The sequence below is a fragment of the Pundamilia nyererei genome, unplaced genomic scaffold (assembly GCF_000239375.1).
Source record: "Pundamilia nyererei isolate P.nyererei 1_Seehausen unplaced genomic scaffold, PunNye1.0 scaffold00140, whole genome shotgun sequence".
Lineage (NCBI taxonomy): Eukaryota > Metazoa > Chordata > Actinopteri > Cichliformes > Cichlidae > Pundamilia > Pundamilia nyererei.
This window is the reverse complement of record NW_005187541.1, coordinates 1,532,244-1,553,574: the sequence shown is the minus strand read 5'-3', so window position 1 is coordinate 1,553,574 and position 21,331 is coordinate 1,532,244. Positions and strand designations below refer to the sequence as shown.

The following is a 21,331-nucleotide window of genomic DNA, read 5'->3' as shown; positions in this document are numbered from 1 at the left end:
TCGTCAAAAGCACTGTTTTATGCAGAGAAAGCAAGGAGATGTCACCATGGCAACCAAGAAAAGCTTTAAAATATGTGGCGAAGGTTGCATTTCAACCCAAATCATGACATTTTTTTAAATTTCAACCAGATATTTATAATGTTTTAACTTAAGAAAGTCAATGCCTATACTTAGTAAAGCAACACATTTTTTAAACTTATGATGTAGTAAAATTTATGCAACTGCTGTGATGTGTATGACACAAGTATGGGCCTCTGGTGCGATTTGTTTCAACGCCAACCCCAAACCTCCAACTTCCAAATTTTGGTCTTTTAAAAGTGGAAAATATTTACTTTCTGTGCATGGACACAAATCAGATCATACTGAAAAGTCAGCTCATAACTGACCAGTTATACAGTTATAATGTGAAACTGCAGCAAGAATTATGCATTAGAAATAACTAAATACAATTTTTTTTTCACAATAACGTTGCCAGTGTCATGGTTTGAGTTAATGATCAAGTGAAAACCTGTTTTCAGACACCACATGAAATGGAGCGACAGTTACTAAAATTAAAAAACTTTTGTTTTCAACCTCATAATGAACAAGAAACAAATCAGATGGAGTCCACGGTCCAAACGTATAAAATAATTTCAAAAGAGGGTACAAAAACCAAATCTCTTGAGACTAAAAACCAAATCTCTTGAGACTAAATACACACAACAACAATCCTGAAAAAGGTGAAATCTAAACAACAATAAAGGGTGAACAAAGGAAGGAGGTAAAAGAAAACAGAAAGACCAAACAGGGACTAATCTTTGAAAATTAAGCAAGAAGTAAAATGAATCAAGAAGCAAGGGACCAAGAATCAAGCCACACACAATAAAATGCAGACTGGGGAAACACAAATGGCTCATAAAACAGGAAACCGTGGGAAGAGAAAACTTTACAACAATAATGAGAGAGGATTATAAGGACTAACTAACTAACATCCAGATCACAATACTGGAAATAGATAAATACTGTACTGTGCTGTGTCAGTGTATGATAGGTTCACCATTGTGTTACCTCATTTGCTGACAGATTGCGACATTATTGAAACACTAAATCTTCAAAATTGGCACTTTAAGCACTCTGAAGCACACGTCCCCTACCTTGCTATTACTTGCAAACAACTGACAACATCTCAGTCTAATAAATAACAGTGACAGAGCACAGAGCAGAGTTCTTCCCAGATGTTGACACATTTTAAAAGAAATGCCAAAAAAAGTTCAGACTTTTATTTGGAGTATGAGCAAAGCTCTGAAATCCCAGAATCTTGTTTCATTAGATGCACTAGTCCCTGTGTGGCAAATACTGACATCTCTCAAACTCTGTGCCTCCAGTTTAACCAAAGAGCAACGAAGCAGAAAGAAGCATTTGAGAAATTGATTATTTGTTTAATTGGCAACTATTTTAATTAATCTCTGAAGTCCCATTTTCTGGTTTCATGCTTCTCAAGCACGAGGATTTGCTGCTTGTAAATATCTTTGATTTTTTGACAACAACAACAACAACAAAAATGCAGTTTATGTAAAGTTATAGATCCTATGATTAGTTGGCTAATTTGAGAAAGGTTAAATGAAGTGACACTGAAAATAATAATAATAATCATTGGTTGCAGCCCTGACGTGCATTCATTTAACCTTTAAAATAAATCTCGCTCCTCAATTGATCAGTTGTGATCGACAAGGACATCAGTGTTTTGTGAAAGTACTGCAATGTGAAACATGAATATTTTCTTCACCCTGTTATATTTACTTTGGGAGCTATAAATGACTTTTTGTCAGTTTTGAAACAGTGTCAGCAGTGGGTACTTCCTTAATTCTTGTCCTCTGCCTAAAAGTGGCAAGTCATTGAATAGTTGAAACACTTTAATCACATCTGAGATTACGTGTTGCCGTTATCCTCGAAGCAATTTCTCAAGGAATTGTCCTCAACTCAGGAGGACACTAGCCCTATTTTTCCAATTGCCTCTGCTTTAAAATGTTTTTTTTTTATAACCAGTGATTTGCTACACGTGCTGCATATAAAATATGAAGGAAAAAAATGGATTGTGGTTTGTTTTACTGTGGGTAGGAGTTTCTAAATGACAAGAGCCCTTTTGAGGATTTGCTTGCCTGTTGAAAACAAGCAATCCGTCTGTATTTCATATTTATTTTCCTGTCATTATACTCTAAAGTGTTTTGAGTGTTTGAAAGTCAACGGCTTTCTTGACTGAGATTGATGCCTCCGAGCTTATTCGTTGACATTTACATGAGACAGGGGCCCTGGAATGATTCAGACCTGTCAAATGCATTAATGGAATTCCATCCTCCGTGGACTGTAATGCTGGTTTGGGATTAGATGAGAGTTATTGCAGGAACTCCTGTTATTGTTTCTACTGTTGAAAACTGAGTTTTTTTAGACAGGCCATTCCAGGAAAGTTTTTTCGTGATGTTTGCTTATGTGACTTTTGCGTGTTTTTTTAATTTGGGTTTTTGGAGACCAGAAACATTTGCCTGGAAAGCACAGTGGGTCACCTACTGTTGTTTTAAATGTTCTGTATAAATAAAACTGCCTTGACTGGACTTATCTGTTTAATGTCTACCAGGAATTCTAAACTTTTGGTCTTTACACATGGTCGGTGGTTGAAGTGCTTATCCTTGGACTGAGGTGTTATTTTCATGCCAAAAGCCATTACAAATAACATTAACAGTAGATGCTTTGCAATCAACATTTTACTTTCCTTTCAGATTGTTGTAAAGGATTCCTAAAATGACACAAGTGTTTCCTCTCATGTAGCAATACAGATTTATTGTTGGTCACTTGCATTTTGATCTTCTTTTTTTGTTGATGATTGCATTTATTTTCTGTTCTTGAGTAGTTTTAGGTCCTGCTCCAGAGTACGCTGTCAACAAGTTTAAAATCACCACCAATCACTGATCAATCAGTTCTCAAGAAAATAGCGTCACTATTCCCAGATGATCCATTATACTCTGTCAGCACGTGGATCTAAACATTTTCAGTAGCATGTCTTTGTCTTTTGCTGAGGAGCACCAGTACTAAATATAAATTCTTAGACACAATTATATTCCTTTCATTGTTTTTGTTTTTAAACTGGCAGCTAATAATTCCACAAAAGTTTGATTATTCTGTACACATTATGATCCTAAAACAGAGTTCCTATTTGTACTTCTGGATCTTAAACCAGATTTACATGCCGGTTATCCTGCATTTAGATTCTGCTTTTACTTTTATTTTTGTTCTGACTGTCAAACACCACCGAGTTTTCAACAGAAGGAAAGAAAACTAAAACTGTCTGTTAAAGAGTGTTTTAATAAAATAAATTCAATCCTCAATTCATCTCATTCTCCTGTGGATTAATGTCAGAGCTGTGATATTGATAAGTTAGTTAGCTTACACAGTTACAGATTTTTGCTGGCTTTCCTTCCTGGCTTCAAATATCAAAAGACCTTTTTCAATCTCACTGAAGCGCATAAAGTGCTTATGCATTCATACACCGCTTTTAATACTAAATTACTCAACAGTGCTTTTCCTCCCTCCCACTCACTCATACTATTGCTTTGTCTGCAGCAGATGTGTTGCTTTCAGCCTATTTATATTTTTCTCATAATATAATTTATCTCTCTTTATAACATGAGCTTATTTGCCACCAAGACACTTATTCAGAATTGTGATTGATCAGATGCTGCCAGTGTCACCCCTTTCACAAGAACACACAGGGGAAATCCAGGGGTAACTTAGTGAGATGATATCTAGCTTCAAGTGACCAGTAACCCTGACTGGCAGTGTTAAGTAGATGAATCCTGATAACACAAAGATACATTCGTCACTCACTTCATAGTACAGGCCTCAGATGAGAGTACGCTACCCTTTCTCAAACCAGTATACATAGTTTTACTTACCTAAATAATCACTTAGGTTGTGGGACAAATGTGTATTTTATTGTCGCATCTAGCACTTCTCATTCCCGGTGTTTTAGCTGCTTGCTCTAATTTTTGCTGTTAACTTAGTTTGCAACTTTGAAAAAACATTTTTTCCAACTTGGGTGAGTGGATGTGTGGGGGTTGTATTTTGCTGCACGAAAATGTAGTCCCGTAATATTTTCTGGAGTCAAAAGGTGAGAAGTTCAACTGTTGCAATTCATCAGGAACAAAATGATCATCTGCTGACCAGTTTTACTTTGAAGAAACTAATTTTACCTTGAGCACCTTGAAAAATGAATTTTAACCTTTTCTGCCTCTGGACTTTATAAAACAACTTTCAACAAATGAGACTACAGCTTCAGAAAAATTCAAATATGTGTTTTAAAATCCACACATAATATGAGCAGTGCATCTGGCAAGACTGAAAACTCCATGGGAGAAAACAAGAAGACATCTCCAGTTTTTACTTTATTTGCAAAGATATGGTCAACATAAGCAACCTTGGAATGGTAACAATTCCCATTAAAAGTTCCTGCATCTAGAAAAAACAGGACAAAGATGAGGAACAGCAACAGACAATCGAGTACAGGCAAAGGGAGCAATGCATACATAACTGGCTAGTAGCAGAACAAAGCACAGGTGGAAACAGTCAAATACAAGCAAATACGATAAAGACAGAGACACTTACTAAGAAAGGAAACAAGAAACACAAAGTAAAACCAAAACATAGCTCATCAGAAATCTAAAATTTCTAAACTATAACAAGAAGACAGAAAGACTAACACAAGACATGAGAATAAAGACGGGAGAACACAGAAGGCAAAGGAAGAAAACAGCACAAATAAATAAGGAGATAACAGAAGTAATAGAAACCACAGCGAGCCTAATCCACAAACAAATAGCCGGTTCCAATACCCATCTGACACGGAGGTGCAGATGAGAGCGTTTCTGAAGTATGCAATCTTAGATTATATAAATAATGCAAACTTTCAGGACCACATCACAAATTCATGTGGCTGAGGTTGCCTTGGCAACATTAAAAATAAACACAGTCAGCTGCAGTCGAAACGGCATGTGTTTTAAACATACCACTTCTGTCCAGAGGGGAAAAAACCCACTTCCAATAAATAATATTTTGTTCATTAAGAGATTGTGTTCATTGGGAATTGTGAAAGAAGAAAATATTTTGAATCTTGATTTTTATTATATTATTATTATTATTATTGTTATTGTTATAGCAATAATAGGTGATGGTTTTATGTTTTTTTTAAATAAATATCATTGTTACTGATAGGAGAAGAACTTGATTGCCTTTTCATGCTTGTGACTTTTGTTTTTATTCATGTAATCTATGTGTAGGTTTCCTGGTTTATGTTCAGTACGTGACCATTGAAAAACAGGTTGAAAAACTCAAATCTGTTTACATACAAACATTGCATATCAATTTAATGCCTCTATCTGTCCTACAGAGGATGAAATAATCTTTCGAAGCTGGGATGGAGACGTTTTCAAAGTCAACACACGCACCAACGAGACAGACCTTCTGTTGAAAAATACAACATTTGTAAGTAAGAAATAAAATTTAAAAATCTCAATGACATATTTTGTCAGTATTGTGATGCAAGACTTTTTTGTGGGTTGCAACATCTTGGAAAGAGCAGCCGTTGTGACCCAGCTCAGGCCACTCAAGCCACTCCATGCACTGATCTATCAGAGTGTGTATGTTGCTGCATCAAGACACGACTAGTTTGAAAAGTGTAGGTGTTCAGCAACCCGTGAAAAGGCTCATTGTGAAAACAACAGCAGCAACTAAAAACTCACACTCTTCTCATATTCTTGTTCTTCCCACAGGCGACTTTTAAAGCGTCAAAGTTCGCAGTTTCTCCAGATCTGAATTTTGTCCTTTTGGGATATGATGTCAAGCAGGTGAGAAGCTCTTAATATTCCCGTTGCATACATTCACTGGTGTTTGGCTTGAGGCTGCTTATACTGGAGGTTTGCAGTTCATGAACCATGAACTGCAAACTGTGGAGATATCGTTTTGTTCAGTAAGTCAACACAGAGCTGGCATGATGGTATAACTTTAAGGCATATAGTCAATAAATTAGCAGGTTTGATTTGTGAGAATATAACATATTCAGTCATGAAAACTACTAATGACGCAGTGCAAAAGTGATGTGTAAACACATAAAAAAGAGGCGATTGAAGAAGAAAACGCTCAGAGTGTCATGGAAAGGTCCCAGGATCTTTGGCCTAATGAAGTGTAACTAACAGAGGGTTCAGGGGTCTCTGTTCCAACCTTAACAATAAGCTTTATCTAAAATGAAAGTTTTATACAAAGTCTTAAAAATAGAGAGGGTGTCTGTCTCTCATATCCAAACTGGGAGCTTTGGATTAGAAATTCTAACAACCACTGTAAAACACTCTATTGTGACAATATGATAGTATGAGGTCTTTAAGATATGATAGGGACTTATTCAATTCAATTCAATTTTATTTATATAGCACCAAATCACAACAGCAGTCACCTCAAGGCGCTTTATATTGTACAGTAGATCGTACAATAATAGATACAGAGAAAAACCCAACAATCATATGACCCCCTATGAGCAAGCACTTTGGCGACAGTGGGAAGGAAAAACTCCCTTTTCACAGGAAGAAACCGCCAGCAGAACCAGGCTTAGGGAGGGGCGGGGCTATCTGCTGTGACCGGTTGGGGTGAGAGAAGGAAAACAGGACAAAGGTGTCTGTCTCCTTAATCCAAACTTGAAGCTGGTTCCACTGAAAAGGGGCCTGAAAACTGAAGGCTCTCCCTCCCATTCTACTTTTAAATACTCTAGGAACAACAAGTAGGCCTGCAGAGCGAGAGTGAAATGCTATAATAGGGTGATATGGTACTACAAGGTCATTAAGATAAGATGGGGCCTGATTATTTACGGCCTTGTATGTGAGGAGCAGGATTTTGAATTCAATTCTGAATTTAACAGGAAGCCAATGAAGGGAAGCCAAAACAGGAGAAATATGCTCTCTCTTTCTGGTCCCTGTCAGGACTCTTGCTGCAGCATTTTGGATTAATTGAAGGCTTTTCAGGGAGTTTTTAGGACATCCTGATAATAATGAATTACAGTAGTCCATCCTGAAAGTAATAACTGCATGATCTTGTTTTTCAGCGTCACTAAGAGACAGGATATTTCTAACTTTAGAGATGTTGCACAAATGGAAGAAAGCAGTCTTACATATTTGTTTAATATGTGCATTGAAGAACATGTCTTTGTCAAAAATCACACCAAGGTTCCTCACAGTGTTACTGGAGGCCAAGGTAATGCCATCCAGAGTAAGAATCTGGTTAGACAACATATTTCTAAGATTTTCAGGGCCGAGTACAATAACCTCAGTTTTATCTGAATTAAGAAGCATAAAATTAGCGGCCATCCAGGTCTTTATGTCTTTAAGACATTCCTGCAGTTTAACTCATTGGTGTGTGTTATCTGGCTTCATGGATAGATAGAACTGGATGAAGAAAGAAGATCATTTGTAACCTTCACTAAAGCTGTTTCTGTGCTGTGATGAGCTCTGAAACCTGACTGAAACTCTTCAAAGAAGCCATTCCTCTGCAGATGATCTGTTAGCTGTTTGACAACTACTCTTCAAGGATTTTTGCTATGAAAGGAAGGTTGGAGATTGGCCTATAATTAGCTAAGACAGCTGGGTCTAGAGATGGCTTTTTAAGTAACAGTAACTACAGCCAGCTTGAAGGCCTGTGGTACACAGCCGATTATCAGAGATGAGTTGATCATCTTTAAGATTGAAGCATTAATTAATGGCAGGACTTCTTTGAGCAGTTTTGTAGGAATGGGGTCTAAAAGACACGTTGATGGTTTGAATTATTGAAGTTAACTCAGAAAGATCAATTGGAGAAAAAGAGTCTAAATGAATATTAAAGTAGCTGTAGATAATATTACATCTGTAGGATGATAATTGGTAATTTTTTCTTTAATGATTCAAATTTTATTCATGAAGAATTTCATGAAGTCATCACTAGTTAACGTTAAAGGGATGGTTGGCTCAATAGAGCTCTGACTTTTTGTCAGCCTGGCTACAGTGCTGAAGAGAAACCTGGGGTTGTTCTTATTTTCTTCAATCAGTGATGAGTAGTAAGATGTTCTGGCTTTGCAGAGGGCTTTCTTATAAAGCAACAAACTATTTCTCCAGGCTAAATGATGATCTTCTAAATTTGTGACACGCCATTTCCTCTCCAGCTTAAGAGTTATCTGCCTTAGGCTACGTGTTTGAGAATTCAAGACATTATATGTGAAAATTAGTTGAAATTAAATTCTGGACCACACTATATAAGACAAATAAGGATTACTTTAAATTGTGAATAATATGAATCATGTAAATCAGGCCTTATATTCACTTTTATTAACGTTAACAATCTCCATTCTGAAACATGACATGTCACCATAAACTTCAGTGTCCTGAATTTCTAACATAACGTCACAATGACTGATCAGTGCCCTGCAGTTTTACTATTCGCTTTCCAATTTTAATATCAGCACATTACAGGTTGCATTGGGACACCACAAAAGCTAATTCATTTCTATGATCCGCTGGGCACTACAATTTTAGCAACCATCGCTCAAATTGAAGTAGATAATTGTCTTTGTGTTTAGAAGATTTTTCCAGCTGCTGACTAATTAACATTTGATGTGCTCCCAAGTATTTACAGCAACAATATATATGTGAGTGAGCTAGCTCACTCACATATGCAGTGAGCTAGCTCACTCACATATATATGGATACACATAATATATAATAGAATCTTGGCCTTATGACGCCAAACTATTGGTCAATAGCACAAGGAATGATAAACAAAATGACAAGGTGTAGAGTTCCTTGGTCTGTGACCCAGCTTTTTGCATTTTGGGAATGTTAGGGAGTTTTCTAGTTTGTTGTCTTTATATTATAGTTCTGAATTTTGTATTTGTTGTTATGCTGGCTTTTGTTATTATGTGGTTAAGTTTGTGCTCCAGGTTTGGTTATCATTCTGCTATGCTCAGTATTTGTCCATTCTGGACTTAGTTTTGTTATCTAGGCTTTAGGCTACTGTTTTCATGTCTGCCCTGTGTTCCACTTCACATGTTTAGTCTGTCTTGTTCATGTGTTTCTCTCTGTTCTCTGTGTCACGCCCATGTGTCTTAGTTGCAGTGTGTGTTACTTTTTGTTTTACTTTGATAGTCTCCTGCCCAGTGTGTATGATGTTAAGTTTTGCTTAACTTTTGTCACCTGTGTTCCTAACTGTGGTTTGTTCCCCTGTCATATTGTGTGTGTGTATATTGTCTGATTTTCCCTCTGTTCTTTGTCGTGCCATCCACCTAGCTCTATGCTCAGTGTCCATGTTGCCTGGGCTAAGTAGTTCCTGGTTTCCATAAAGTTTGAATGTTTTGTATCTTGTGTTTTTGGGTAAAAAAAAAAAAGCTGAATAGAGCCATGCACCAATTTTACAAACTGTTTTTATCTTTATAGATCAAGTAAATGCAACAAAGTGCAATGAAAACAGGCTTACTCAATAAATACACTATATAAATATTTTAATTTAAGGTCCACAGAAGTCTGACTGCACAGGATACAGAAAATCAAGAAAAGATTAGATCTGTTGATTGAATGTTCTCAAATAAAAGCATGCTAAGACTATACGCTTTTAACAAGGCTGAAAATTCTCATGTTATTCATGAATTGAGTCCCTGGACCAAGAAACATATCTGAATGCAGATTAATTTGTAATATCTTTTTGAGAATCAAAAAACCAAAATATTTCTCCAAACTTTTCCTATTTCAGTATGCCATGTAGATTAATTCCAATTTCCAAAATGATCGCTTCTAAACTGGTGTAAGCTCCATCTCCACCTCACCTCCTTTTACATAATAATTTTAAAAATCAGACACAAAAAACCAAAACCAAAACAGACAGAACAGTCACATCAGTTTCTTTGCAGGGATAATACACTCATGAATCTGCCATAAATTCCATGTATGCATGGCATGTAGTGTCTGCTCAAAACACTGTGTCTGAATATCACCTATAAAAAGATAAATGCTCCAAATCCACAGTATTTCAGTGTTCCTCATTTTTGGTGCTGTGGCTGTGCAGCGTGTTCTGCTCACCTGGTTGTGTTCGAGAACAGGCCGTCTTGTTGGAAAACCTCAGGGTAAAAATGCTCATGCAAAACTTAAATTTACAAACCAGGCATATGAATTATTGAATTATACTACCAACATCCAAACAACATACCTTTACTTTTTCACCCCACTGTAGCTAACCCAAGAAAACCCAGAAAATCATTATTCAGACCATGCAGCACAAAGACCTCCTCACCATCTTTTGAAAATAAAAAGGCTATTTGTGTCATATGTTAGTATCAGAGCCATTATCACCAAGGACCTGAAATGTATAGAAACTGTCAGATACAATGTAGCACTTTCTTTTTTTCTTTAGATTCCTTTCATTTAATCAACAAACAGAGTCTACCTGATGCTTTCATTCAAACACACTGTCATAGAATTAAACATAAAGAAAGAGCCAAGGCTGTTCTCAAGCATAAACATGCACCCAGTGTTTAATTGCCTAAACTATAAAATTAAGGGTCATGGTTATTGGGCACCCCATATGATTTCACTATCATCAAATGCTTGTTAGAGTAGAAACCTGAAGCTCAGTCCTTGAAAATGTCTCATGGAGGACAATGAATGACTAACAGTGAGGTACAGATTTATTAGCACAATGAGAGATGTTGAAAGGAACGGAAAAAAGAACACACAATTATCAAGTCTACAACAGCAACAAATGTTATGGGGATTTTGGCTTTCTTCCCTTTTCTTTTCTTGTTCTTACAAAGTGGAAAGAAAAAGTCAAACACCAGTAAATGTACTGATGAACATGACTGCATTACTAATTGTAGCCATCTGGATTTACCATAGAACTGCTCATCACATTAGTCCTCTCCTCAGATTCTGAGACACACAGCTGGACTCCTTAGTTCTTCAGTCAAGGACTTCCAGCCAGACTCCAAGCTCTTGAGCAGGCTCCTTAAGCCTGACAGGTCTCAAGAGTGAGACCCGGCTAGCTTACAGTATATGACTAGCTGGAAACAAACTAAATATGCATCCCTGCACTTGAGGGCCTTGGAAGGGGTTGGCCACCATTCTTGGCTCTCTGCAATCAAGGCAGAGTGCCCACAAAAGCAGATACTTTATTTAGCCATAAATGATTTCCATACAGAATCTGCACATTTGTGAGTCTCTTCATCACCCTCCTTAAGCTCCTTATATTTCCTGACCAAATTCTGGACATGCCAATTATAATATTTGTATAGTCTATGTAAATATGTGCCAAGTGACCTTTTGCCAGGCATTGCAAGCAAATATTGTGTGGTGCAGCAGCAACAGCAGAAGAGTAATTATTTGAGCTGTGAATGTTTTTAATTTGGGTGACTTCAGTATAAAAATTTTTATGATTAGATGCCATGGAGATGGCACTTTGGGTACCATGAAGTCAGAAGTGAATTGTGACATATTTGAATTAAAACTATAATCTGATATTTAGGATCGCCTTATACTGGTATCATTACTAAACAAAGGCAAAGGTGTCATTAACCCTCCGGTTGTGTTCACCCCACCTCCTTACTTTAGTGTTCCCTGTCAAAATCGACTGGTCAGTTTTAACACCTCTTAAATTAACATAAGAAACATTTTTCAACACCAAATCCAGTTCAGTGGGTGGGTCAATGGGTCGTTCAGTGAGACATTCAGTGGGACATTCAGTGCGTTGTTCAGTAAATGTAGGTCTTTCATCAGGTTCACCTTCCAGCAGGACAACGACCCTAAACATAACCCAAACACAAAACATATCCATGTGTTAGAATGGCTCAGTCAAAGTCCAGATCTAAATCCAATCGAGAATCTGTGGCAAAATCTGAAAACTGCTGTTCCCAAACGCTGTCCATCTAATCTGACTGAGCTGGAGCTGTTTGCCAAAGAAGAATGGGCAAGAATTTCAGTCTCTAGATGTGCAAAGCTGGTAGAGACATACCCTAAAAGACTGGCAGCTGTAACTGCAGCAAAAGGTGGTTCTACAAAGTACTGACTCAGGGGGCTGAATAATTACGCACACCCCACTTTTCAGTTATTTATTTGTAAAAAATGTTTGGAATCATGTATGATTTTCGTTCCACTTCTCATGTGTACACCACTTTGTGTTGGTCTTTCACGTGGAATTCCAATAAAATTGATTCATGCTTGTGGCTGTAATGTGACAAAATGTGGAAAAGTTCAAGGGGGCCGAACACTTTTACAAGCCAATGTATGTCAATTAAATTGTTTGTGGCATTTAAACTAAACTAAAAACAGAATGGAATGCAAACAACCAAGTAAGAAATGCAACGTAAATCTGCTTTTTGACATTTAAGCTGGAAAATTTCAAAATATCTTGCCTCAAGCACATTTTATTATCTGTGATATTTAGATTGTTAATTGCAGCAGGATAATTATAGTCTAACATACAAAAAAAATCACGATCCTGTACGAATTGACTAAATATTACAATGATCTTCACAGCCAATTCTGATTATTGTTATTGTTATTTGTTCGTTATTTGTAATTGTTATTTATAATATCCCATATGTAAATAAGAGGTTGGAGTCTGTGTACATGTTGTAAACATTAAAGTTTATAGAAAAAAAATGATAACATACATCCAACTCTTAAATCTGCGACAAAATTGTAAGAGTTGACTTTGGGTGAAAATCTGTGTACAGATACAAAGAAGAAAACTGTAAAACTGTAAAGCTCTTAGAGTTCCCACACTGTGCAGCTGAAGTTACAGCTATGAATTTTAATTACTGTTCTTCAAAGTGTTATAGAATCTGATTAAACCCACCTGAACCTGTGTGATTATCATCTTGAAAATGTAACATCTACGTTTCGGGACTTGCTGCCGAGATAAATTCAACTGAACTATCTGCCCTCTGATTGAGTTTGATTCTGGTTTGTGCTAATGTTTAACCACACCCATGTGTGCAGATTGGGTCACAATGTGCTCCTGTACCTTGACTTCCAAACGGAGTGTGGGTGTCAGTGTCACTGATGCAAAGAAGAAAACTGTGCGTTACATTTGAATCTTTTTTCTGCACATGCACAAAGAGGAGATATATTTTTTAATTTTTACAACAGCTTCTTCTCTGTAGCAGTGAAAGCTTATTGTATGATATTAAAGAACAGATAACTAAAAAAAGCAAAGCTGAAATAACAATAAAAAATAATAGCTTTATTATAATACAACAGATTTATTTCCTGCTAGAGGAAATTTATAATTTTAAAACGAACGCGGATAAATTTCAACATCAGTAAGGCCCACAAATCTTTTCCACTATGCTTAACCTTTGTCTTACAGTAGTGCTTGACACACCACAAAAACATAGTGTAATGGCACATTGGGGCGGGCACACTTAACCCAAAGAGCAATCATTACCTACCCTCTCCAAATCATTTTAGTGCCTAAAACTAACCAGCAAGAGAAAGTAAAAATAGAAAGGGGTGAAAAGGAAAAAAAATCAACACTCTCAGCATGTTCTGGCAACCTGTCAGCTCAGTTAAAGGTGCAGGTCTGCCACCTCACATGAAGAGTCAAGCAACACCCGATATATAAGGAAAACATTATCATTTGAGGTGAGAGGAATAATGTCCAACTCCCACATGTCCTTCACTGTGAATACAGATGCAAACACCCCCTCAACACTCAGTCCATAACTGCAACAAACAAACGTGCCAGTGTATGTTTGACTCTGCTGTTTAGTATAGTGACTGCAAGCATGTGCAATACTGCATGTATGCAGTATTGCTTATTGACTAATTATGTACTATATTCTTTTGGATGCTTAGATTTTTTAGTTTCTGCTCAGCAGTTTATCTCCAACGCACATTTCGCTCTGCTGATACCAAAAAATGATGGCAACCCTTCCTTTCACAGCCTCTGAATAACTATTTGCTTCATAAATATATGTAAATAATAGCATCTTGTTATGCAATTACTACTGTAATAAGAAGGCAGATCTGGAATGGAATGGAAACACAAGCACTGTATACTTGTGACCAGGTTAGTAACTCCTGTTTAATTACTTCCTACAAATGTAGGCATCCAGTTCTAGAAAGTTCCTCCCCTGTTACCAACATCTATATACAATATATTCTCTTCCTGAGTTTAGTTACTAGCCGCTATAATGATAACGGTAATGAGATTTTCAGGTAGCTCCCCAATAATACATTAAATTTTACCTGATATTTACTAGGTAACTCGTTCCTGTTAACTCAGTCAGTGATACCATGACAATGGAAGCACTTAATGCAGCAGGAGGTGGAGCTCCTAATCAAATTTAAATAATGTTTTTTGCACAATCTTTTAACATTATCATTAAAGCAGAGATCATATTTGAAGTCATTCATAGTGTAAATAATACACTCTGAGGAACACTGTATGATAATCCTATTCATGAATCTTTAAATGAGTTCAGATTAATATAATAATATGCTTATAAAGCAATTATCTGGTTAAAAATCAGCATTGATGTGGAAAATTTCAATTTTTTCCACAAACAAATCCATAATTCAAATTTCCATTTGTCTGATCTCACTTCATCTCTGGAGGACTGCAGTTCCACTCTGACAGCAAACTGGCAAAAACAAGTGCATAACACAATAAACAGGGAACATTTTGTGATTAAAATAGTGCTTACTGTTAGCAGCAGAGTGCACCTGAGCCCATCAAACAGTCTTTTCTCCACAGTTCCTGTTGGTTTCTTCTTTTAGAAAAGAAGGGCAGCTGTGACTTTGTTATGCAGAAGAAACTGTGTGAATCTTTTATGGTGCTTGCAAGAAGTTATAATAGAAAATGGAACACTGTTCATTTATCGCACCGGAAAACTAATGCTGTGCCTGCATTCAAAAGCAGTGAAATTGCTTGTTGCAAATCACCTTACGTGTCTTTCCCCACTCTTCCATTCTGTAGGCTGCAGGAACATCTTGGTGTCGGTGAACTAAGCAGGCTTCATAATGAGCTCTGTGTGCTTGATGGGACTGACACAGAGATTTAGAGGTGCTATCTCCTCCTGAGATGGACGGAGTAGATGTGTTCATCATGAAAGTGACAGCCTGAATCTATGGAGAGTAATGGCATGCCCCCGCACCACTGTCTCCAGTTGTCTCGTGAATTTATCATAATCATACTCTCTCTCTCTCTCTCTCTGCTGTACTATACTGCTGCGTCAAAGGTTTCCATAGATTTCTGCCCATTTTTTTTTGGTTTTTTTAACGGTCAGCAGCCTTCTGACATTAAAAAAGGACATTTGTCAGAACTTGTACTGGTACATTTACTTTTTGAGCTGGTGATTTTTGCAGAGTATCGATTGCTTTTCATTAGGACGTGCATGTTAATGAAGTGTAGTGAGTAAAGAGTGCTAATTACCGCAGTCGTCCATTAGCAAAAGCATTGAGGAAAGTTGATCTCTGAAACTATGCAGAAATGCATTTGATGAGCCTCATTTGTCTTTTCCGCACTTGTTACTTTCAAATCAATAGTAAAAATGACTCAGTACATCTCAGAACTACAAATGAACGTCTATCATCATGGAGAAAAACCGAACTGTCTTTCTTGTCGCATGGTCTTTGTTAGCACGTTTATAAAAACCTACAAGCTCGTCTGATTAGTGATTGTGTTTTGATGGTGTTTTTAGTAGCACAGCTGTTCAGAAGCCACCATGTGAACTATACTGCAAATGAGAATTGGCAGTCTAGATTTTTTTCAATATAGTTGTTTAACCCTTGCTTGAGAGTTTTTAAAAAGAATTTTAATGATTACAATGCAAATGCCTGTGGCAGTTGGAGGGCACTGTGCTACTTTGTTATTTACCATCTAACAAAGCTACCAAAAAGGAGAAGAAAAAAAAATAGTTTTGCACAAATTGGAGTGAAAATGTAATTTGTTCAAAATAACTGCTGCCTTAATCAAGCCAACTTTAGACTTTAGTTAAAGCTAACATTCCTCCTGAAATGTTAGGTTTTTCCTGTCTCTCCTAGATCTACCTTTCAGATAAGGGAGCATAGTGTTTCTCTGCTTTTAACAAGCAGCCAGATCGTCCTTGAGGCCTTTCATAGAGGCAAAAACAGAAGACGCCAAAGAGAAGGCGATCAGGTCACTGTGCTCCAAAAGCCTCCACCCTGCCTGACCCTTTCAGGCCTTTCAAAATAGTTAGACCTCACCAATGGATGGATCAACTCCCAAAAAAAAAAAAAAATCAATCACAAGGCTAAAATACACCAGTCATACTGGAAATTTAAAAAAGGAAAAAACTGCACAGATTGTTCGATTTTGCACACTCAATATCTTCTAAAATACATTTGTGGGCTTTCCACAGCATGTAAGAACTGACATTTTGAACATTTTATACATCTTTTTAATTTTTAATTTCCAAGACATTTTCCTCATGTCTCTGCAAACCATATTAATGTACCAGTATCAGATACACAAGTTGTGACAGCATCAGGATGACTCAGGTATGAGAAAAGCATCAGTTAATTTTTTATGCTTTTTGTTAGTCTTGATTGAGCAGTAGACTCTACTACTGCGATATTCTAAGACAGCTAAAACGAATTATTCACAAGTGGCAAGTAACCCCAGTCTGCTGAGAAGACACTACCACACAGCACATTCAAACACCTCCCTGCTGTCTGAAACAGTCTCTCCAAACATCCTCCCAACTCATGTGTCACCCCTGGCTGACAGTCTTATCAGGGAGTCATCACAGAGCTGTCACCTATGAGGGGCGTCTCCTGAATGATGCTGACGTCTTTTTTGAAGAAGGGGAAGCTTCTTTTGTCCTTCTTGGGGAATTCTCTTTGGTAAAGAGAAGAGGAAAGTCCAAATTAAGAGTGAAGGCTGGTGGCTCCATATAACTGAGCTTTTACTGCAGGGAATGGAGGAGCTCTACAGCATTTATCACCCCTTGGGTGTGCATACTCTAATATTGTTATGCTAATGCTGCAACTGATTAGCATGCCGAGACACTGCAGTATTGGACCATTATCTCAGTGAATCCGAAATAAAATGCTCTGTGAGTGGATTTTCTCTGGTCATTTCTAAAATGCTGAATTGTGGAGCACTGAAAAGTGAAAAATATTTCTGATTTTCAAATGCATATATTATTATTATTGATTGAGTATTATTCCTGAGAGGGCTGTGCTTTATCCTTTTGTTATCTTCGATTATAAATGATCAATTAAAGATTATTCACACATTACATTCTGACACATTTATATTTGTAATGGCAGAATTGTCTTGCACAACTAGATATCTGAAACCTTTAAATGGGAAATCAAGTAGTATTTATAGTATACATTGTGGGAAACGGACTATTGTTTTGCTTACAGCATTTTAGTTAAACTTCGCAGACTAATGACTAATGTCACACAGAGGGCTAGGATACTCTCTAGCACCATTACTACTGTACCACAAAGCAGAAAAGCAGATTCAAAACATGTACTAACAACTTCTGTCATGTGCTATCATCATAGGACAACGCTATTGCTTTGTGAGGACAAGCTTTGTGCATAGACTGTAGACAAAGGACCCAATTGCCGAATATTGCAGGTATAATATCAAACAAAAGGAAAGTCGGGCTGATCAAAGTTTCAAACAAGTTTCAAACATGATCCAAAAAGTCCAAACAGAGAGATAAAAGATACCAGGAAAAGCAATTTACAAGAACATGCCACCAAACACTCAAGATTATATAACAAACACAATGAGAATGGGCGCTTGGAGTACTGGATACAGGAAAGAAACCATACTAGATAAAGTCTTGATCAAAGTAAAACCAGAAAAACCTAAAAGACATAAAGCTAAACATGCATACAAGAAGATTTACACTAAACACGGAGACTGTGAGAAAACTAAATATGAGAGAGAAAAATAGAAGCTGAAGCTAAATAAACACTCAAAATACAAAATACAAAGTTGGCTATAACAGGCACCCAAAACTAAAGTGCAAACTAGACAGGAAAAGATATCACTATAATATAATATAATATAATATAATATAATATTTACAGCTTTTTGTGTTGTTTATTATTAGTTATCCTTGTGGATAAATCATGTGTGGAACATGTCTACTTATTTATAAACTGTAAAATGTATAGAAGTACTATAAGTGCAAGTCTTCGGTCCCCAAAATCATCAAAGAAACATCAAATCAAATCATTCATTTCCCTTGGGATGAATAAAGTATTATCAATCAATCAGTCAATCAAAGTTCATTCCTCAGTTATTCAGTTTGTAACCTTCTTGTTTCGGTTTACTCTCACTGCTTTCAAATATTTCCTCAGTTTTCCATCCTCTCTTAGTTTTTGTCAGATTTTAAGTTTTTATTTATTAGACGTATCAGTTTACTTCAATACAAATCTATTCCAGAGACCAATTTGTTGTTTTCATATTTTTTTTAAATGGCAATTGTCAGGCTTAAGTGCCACTAATGCAATCCAATCACAGCTGTTGCCCCAGAGTGTCAGCTGCATTGTGTGATAAAGTACTCTCATCATAGGTTCTATGACAGAAGAGTAGAGCATTGTTACCATTTCACTGTAATTTATCTAAAACTGGAAACCATCCTGTGTTATTGCTGTCACTGTCCAATTAAATACAGAGAATTTGAGGCTGCACAAGTATCACAGGTCTACAGATGAAGCAGAAGCACACTGATGAAAAACAAATCATCTTTTTAAACTGCAGCTATATCCTTTATATAAACAATAACTAGTTGTCAACCCTTGGAAAACAAAATTAGCAGCATTTTACGTGAAAAAAAATTCTAGTACATTCAGACTTCTCTCTTGCTTCAATAGAAAGCCAAAATGTTTCATTAACTTGTGTTCTCTTTTGTGAATGAAAGCAGAATTACCAATTAAAAGAACTAAAGCACTACCCTGCAATCAACAGTTCAGCTGCCATACCCCATTGGAGACTATAGTTTCCTCACCAAATTGAAATGGTTGCATGTGTGTCTTATTTGCACATAAACAGCATATCACACTGTTATTAGCAGTCTCCAAGAGAATAAAGACGACTAAAATACCATGAAAAATGTCAAAAATATTTTGTGGTGTGTTTTCTACGTTAGTCTCAGAATGTGAATTTGCTGACATTTGCTGAAAATTTTTTTTGTTTGTGTGTTTTATTTTTAGGTCTACCAGCACTCTTTCCTGGCATCATACCTCCTCTACAATCTATACACAAGGTAAGGAAACATAGAAATAAATCCTAAATAATATAATGGGATGATTTCTTTTTCAGTTGACCATTCTTTAAGAGCACCAGTGTCACACATCTTAGGACGAAAATGTCAACATGCTATCTTTAACAGATGAATATAATCTTATATAATATAGGTTAAAAGTTAAACTGATAGTGCAGAGCTAATGTTCACCTCACTGAGATTTCAATGACAGTGTGTCAGTGATTGCTAGACTGATTTTGTGATACTTTTATCATTACCATTACATCAGGGAGGTGCGGGAGCTCAATCCTCCAGAGGTGTCTGACTCAGTGCTCCAGTTTGCTTCATGGGGTGTTCGGGGTCAACAGCTGGTAAGTGACTATAGAGCTTTATAAAGGTCAGTAAATCTTAAAACAACCATGCTTGAATTATATTCTTAATCCTTGATTGATTCAGTGGTTAGTTTACCTCAAGATTTATTCTCTTGGTTTCCATAGGCTTTCCTGGATGCTTGGTTTATTGGTTGTCACATTAGCTAAAGCAAAGCTAATCTTCCTGAAGTCCACCAAAAATGTAGAATGTAATGTTGATGTAAAACTGTTGTTAAAGGGTTTTATACGCAGCCCCACACTTTCAGAGGCTCAAAAAAGACTGAATAACTGATTGATGAGCAGTTTCGTTATTCACTGAAGCTCTCAATATGAGGTCCACAGGAATGTCATGGCAAGTTAGAGATGCAATCACTGGGACAAAGAAACTTTAAACAAATCTGTCACAGAGATAAAATTAAGAATCTGGTTCATTCTTTAAAACAAGAAATGGACACAACAAGGACCCCTTCACAACATCTAACTGAGTGAAGAACATTCTTGTGCATCGTTTTCTGTCTACAGTCCAGAGATACTTTTATGAATGGAAATACAAAAGGCTCCAAAACACCGGATAAACTCAGAAACAATAAGGCAAGATTAGAGTGTGCCAGAGAACATCTGAAAGAGCCTGCAGAGTTCAGAAAGAGAAAACAATCTTTGGAGAAATGAAACCAAGATGAAATTGTATCAGAATGACAGCAAGAGAAAAGTATGGACAAGGAAAGATAAACAAAGCAAAGCAAAGGCTTCAAACTGGACACATTCAAAACCAATCCATTATTCAACATCTATTTAACCACTGATTGCAACCCGTTAAATGTAACTTATCACACTGCATTTATTTGGTATGCATCTCTTCCTCAGCCATTGCAGCACAGCACAGATCATTCCAGCCCATAATTCTTTTCATCTCATAAATATTACAGTTAAACAAATGCATGCAAAATATTCACAATAAAATCCTGCCTCTGGATATGAAAAACAATGCATAAATAAATCATCCTTGAAGAGTCAGAAATCATAAACTATATAAAATGTAATTTGATATACAAGTTTAAGCTTTTCCAGTGACCACCAGGACTGAAAATGAGCTATATCCCATCCCATCATGAATTTCTTAACATTGCTTTAGGCTTCAGGCATTTAGAAATAATTGAGACACAAATCAATTGTCAAGCTAAAAAAGGAAAAGCAAACATAATGTCATTCATTTTCAATCAGAAATGAAAAAGATTTTTTTTGCATCTCCATTTAGAATTGTTGCTTTTAGATCATTATGAAGTCAAAGTTTCGATAAGTCATTATAGGAAAAGAAACACTGTAATTGGCTTGTTTTTCTCATTTTTCTCTGTGAAGTCTAGCCCCAGTGCAATCAAAATATTTAGTATTTTGGTGTTTATTTTTGTATTTATTTATTTATATCAAAAGCTAACTAACATTTTTCCCAACAAGTCAATTTTGCCATCTTCAAATGTCAAAGGTTATGATTATTACTAATAATGACATAGATCTCAGAGGGTCAAACTGTTAATATTTGTGGATTCAAAGATGCAATAAAAGCTATTCAGTTCAGAATGCAAAAAAAACAAAAAACAAAAAAGAAAACAAAAAGAAAAAAAACTAGAAATCCAAACCCACACACTACAGTGGGGCAAAAAAGTATTTAGTCAGCCACCGATTGTGCAAGTTCCCCCAC

The 21,331-nt window shown here is 36.5% G+C and overlaps 1 protein-coding gene across 2 annotated transcripts in view; it reads left to right on the top strand.

Annotated features, from left to right (window-relative positions):
• The window catches only part of LOC102215387 (inactive dipeptidyl peptidase 10), a 131,775-nt gene that overhangs the window by 78,409 nt on the left and 32,035 nt on the right, over positions 1–21,331 (top strand). For both annotated transcript variants that reach the window (XM_005744212.1, XM_005744211.1), the window contains exons 4-7: positions 5,417–5,511; positions 5,799–5,873; positions 19,233–19,285; positions 19,554–19,635. In XM_005744212.1, coding sequence (XP_005744269.1) covers positions 5,417–5,511; positions 5,799–5,873; positions 19,233–19,285; positions 19,554–19,635 — 305 coding nt within the window. The remainder of the gene's footprint in view (positions 1–5,416; positions 5,512–5,798; positions 5,874–19,232; positions 19,286–19,553; positions 19,636–21,331) is intronic.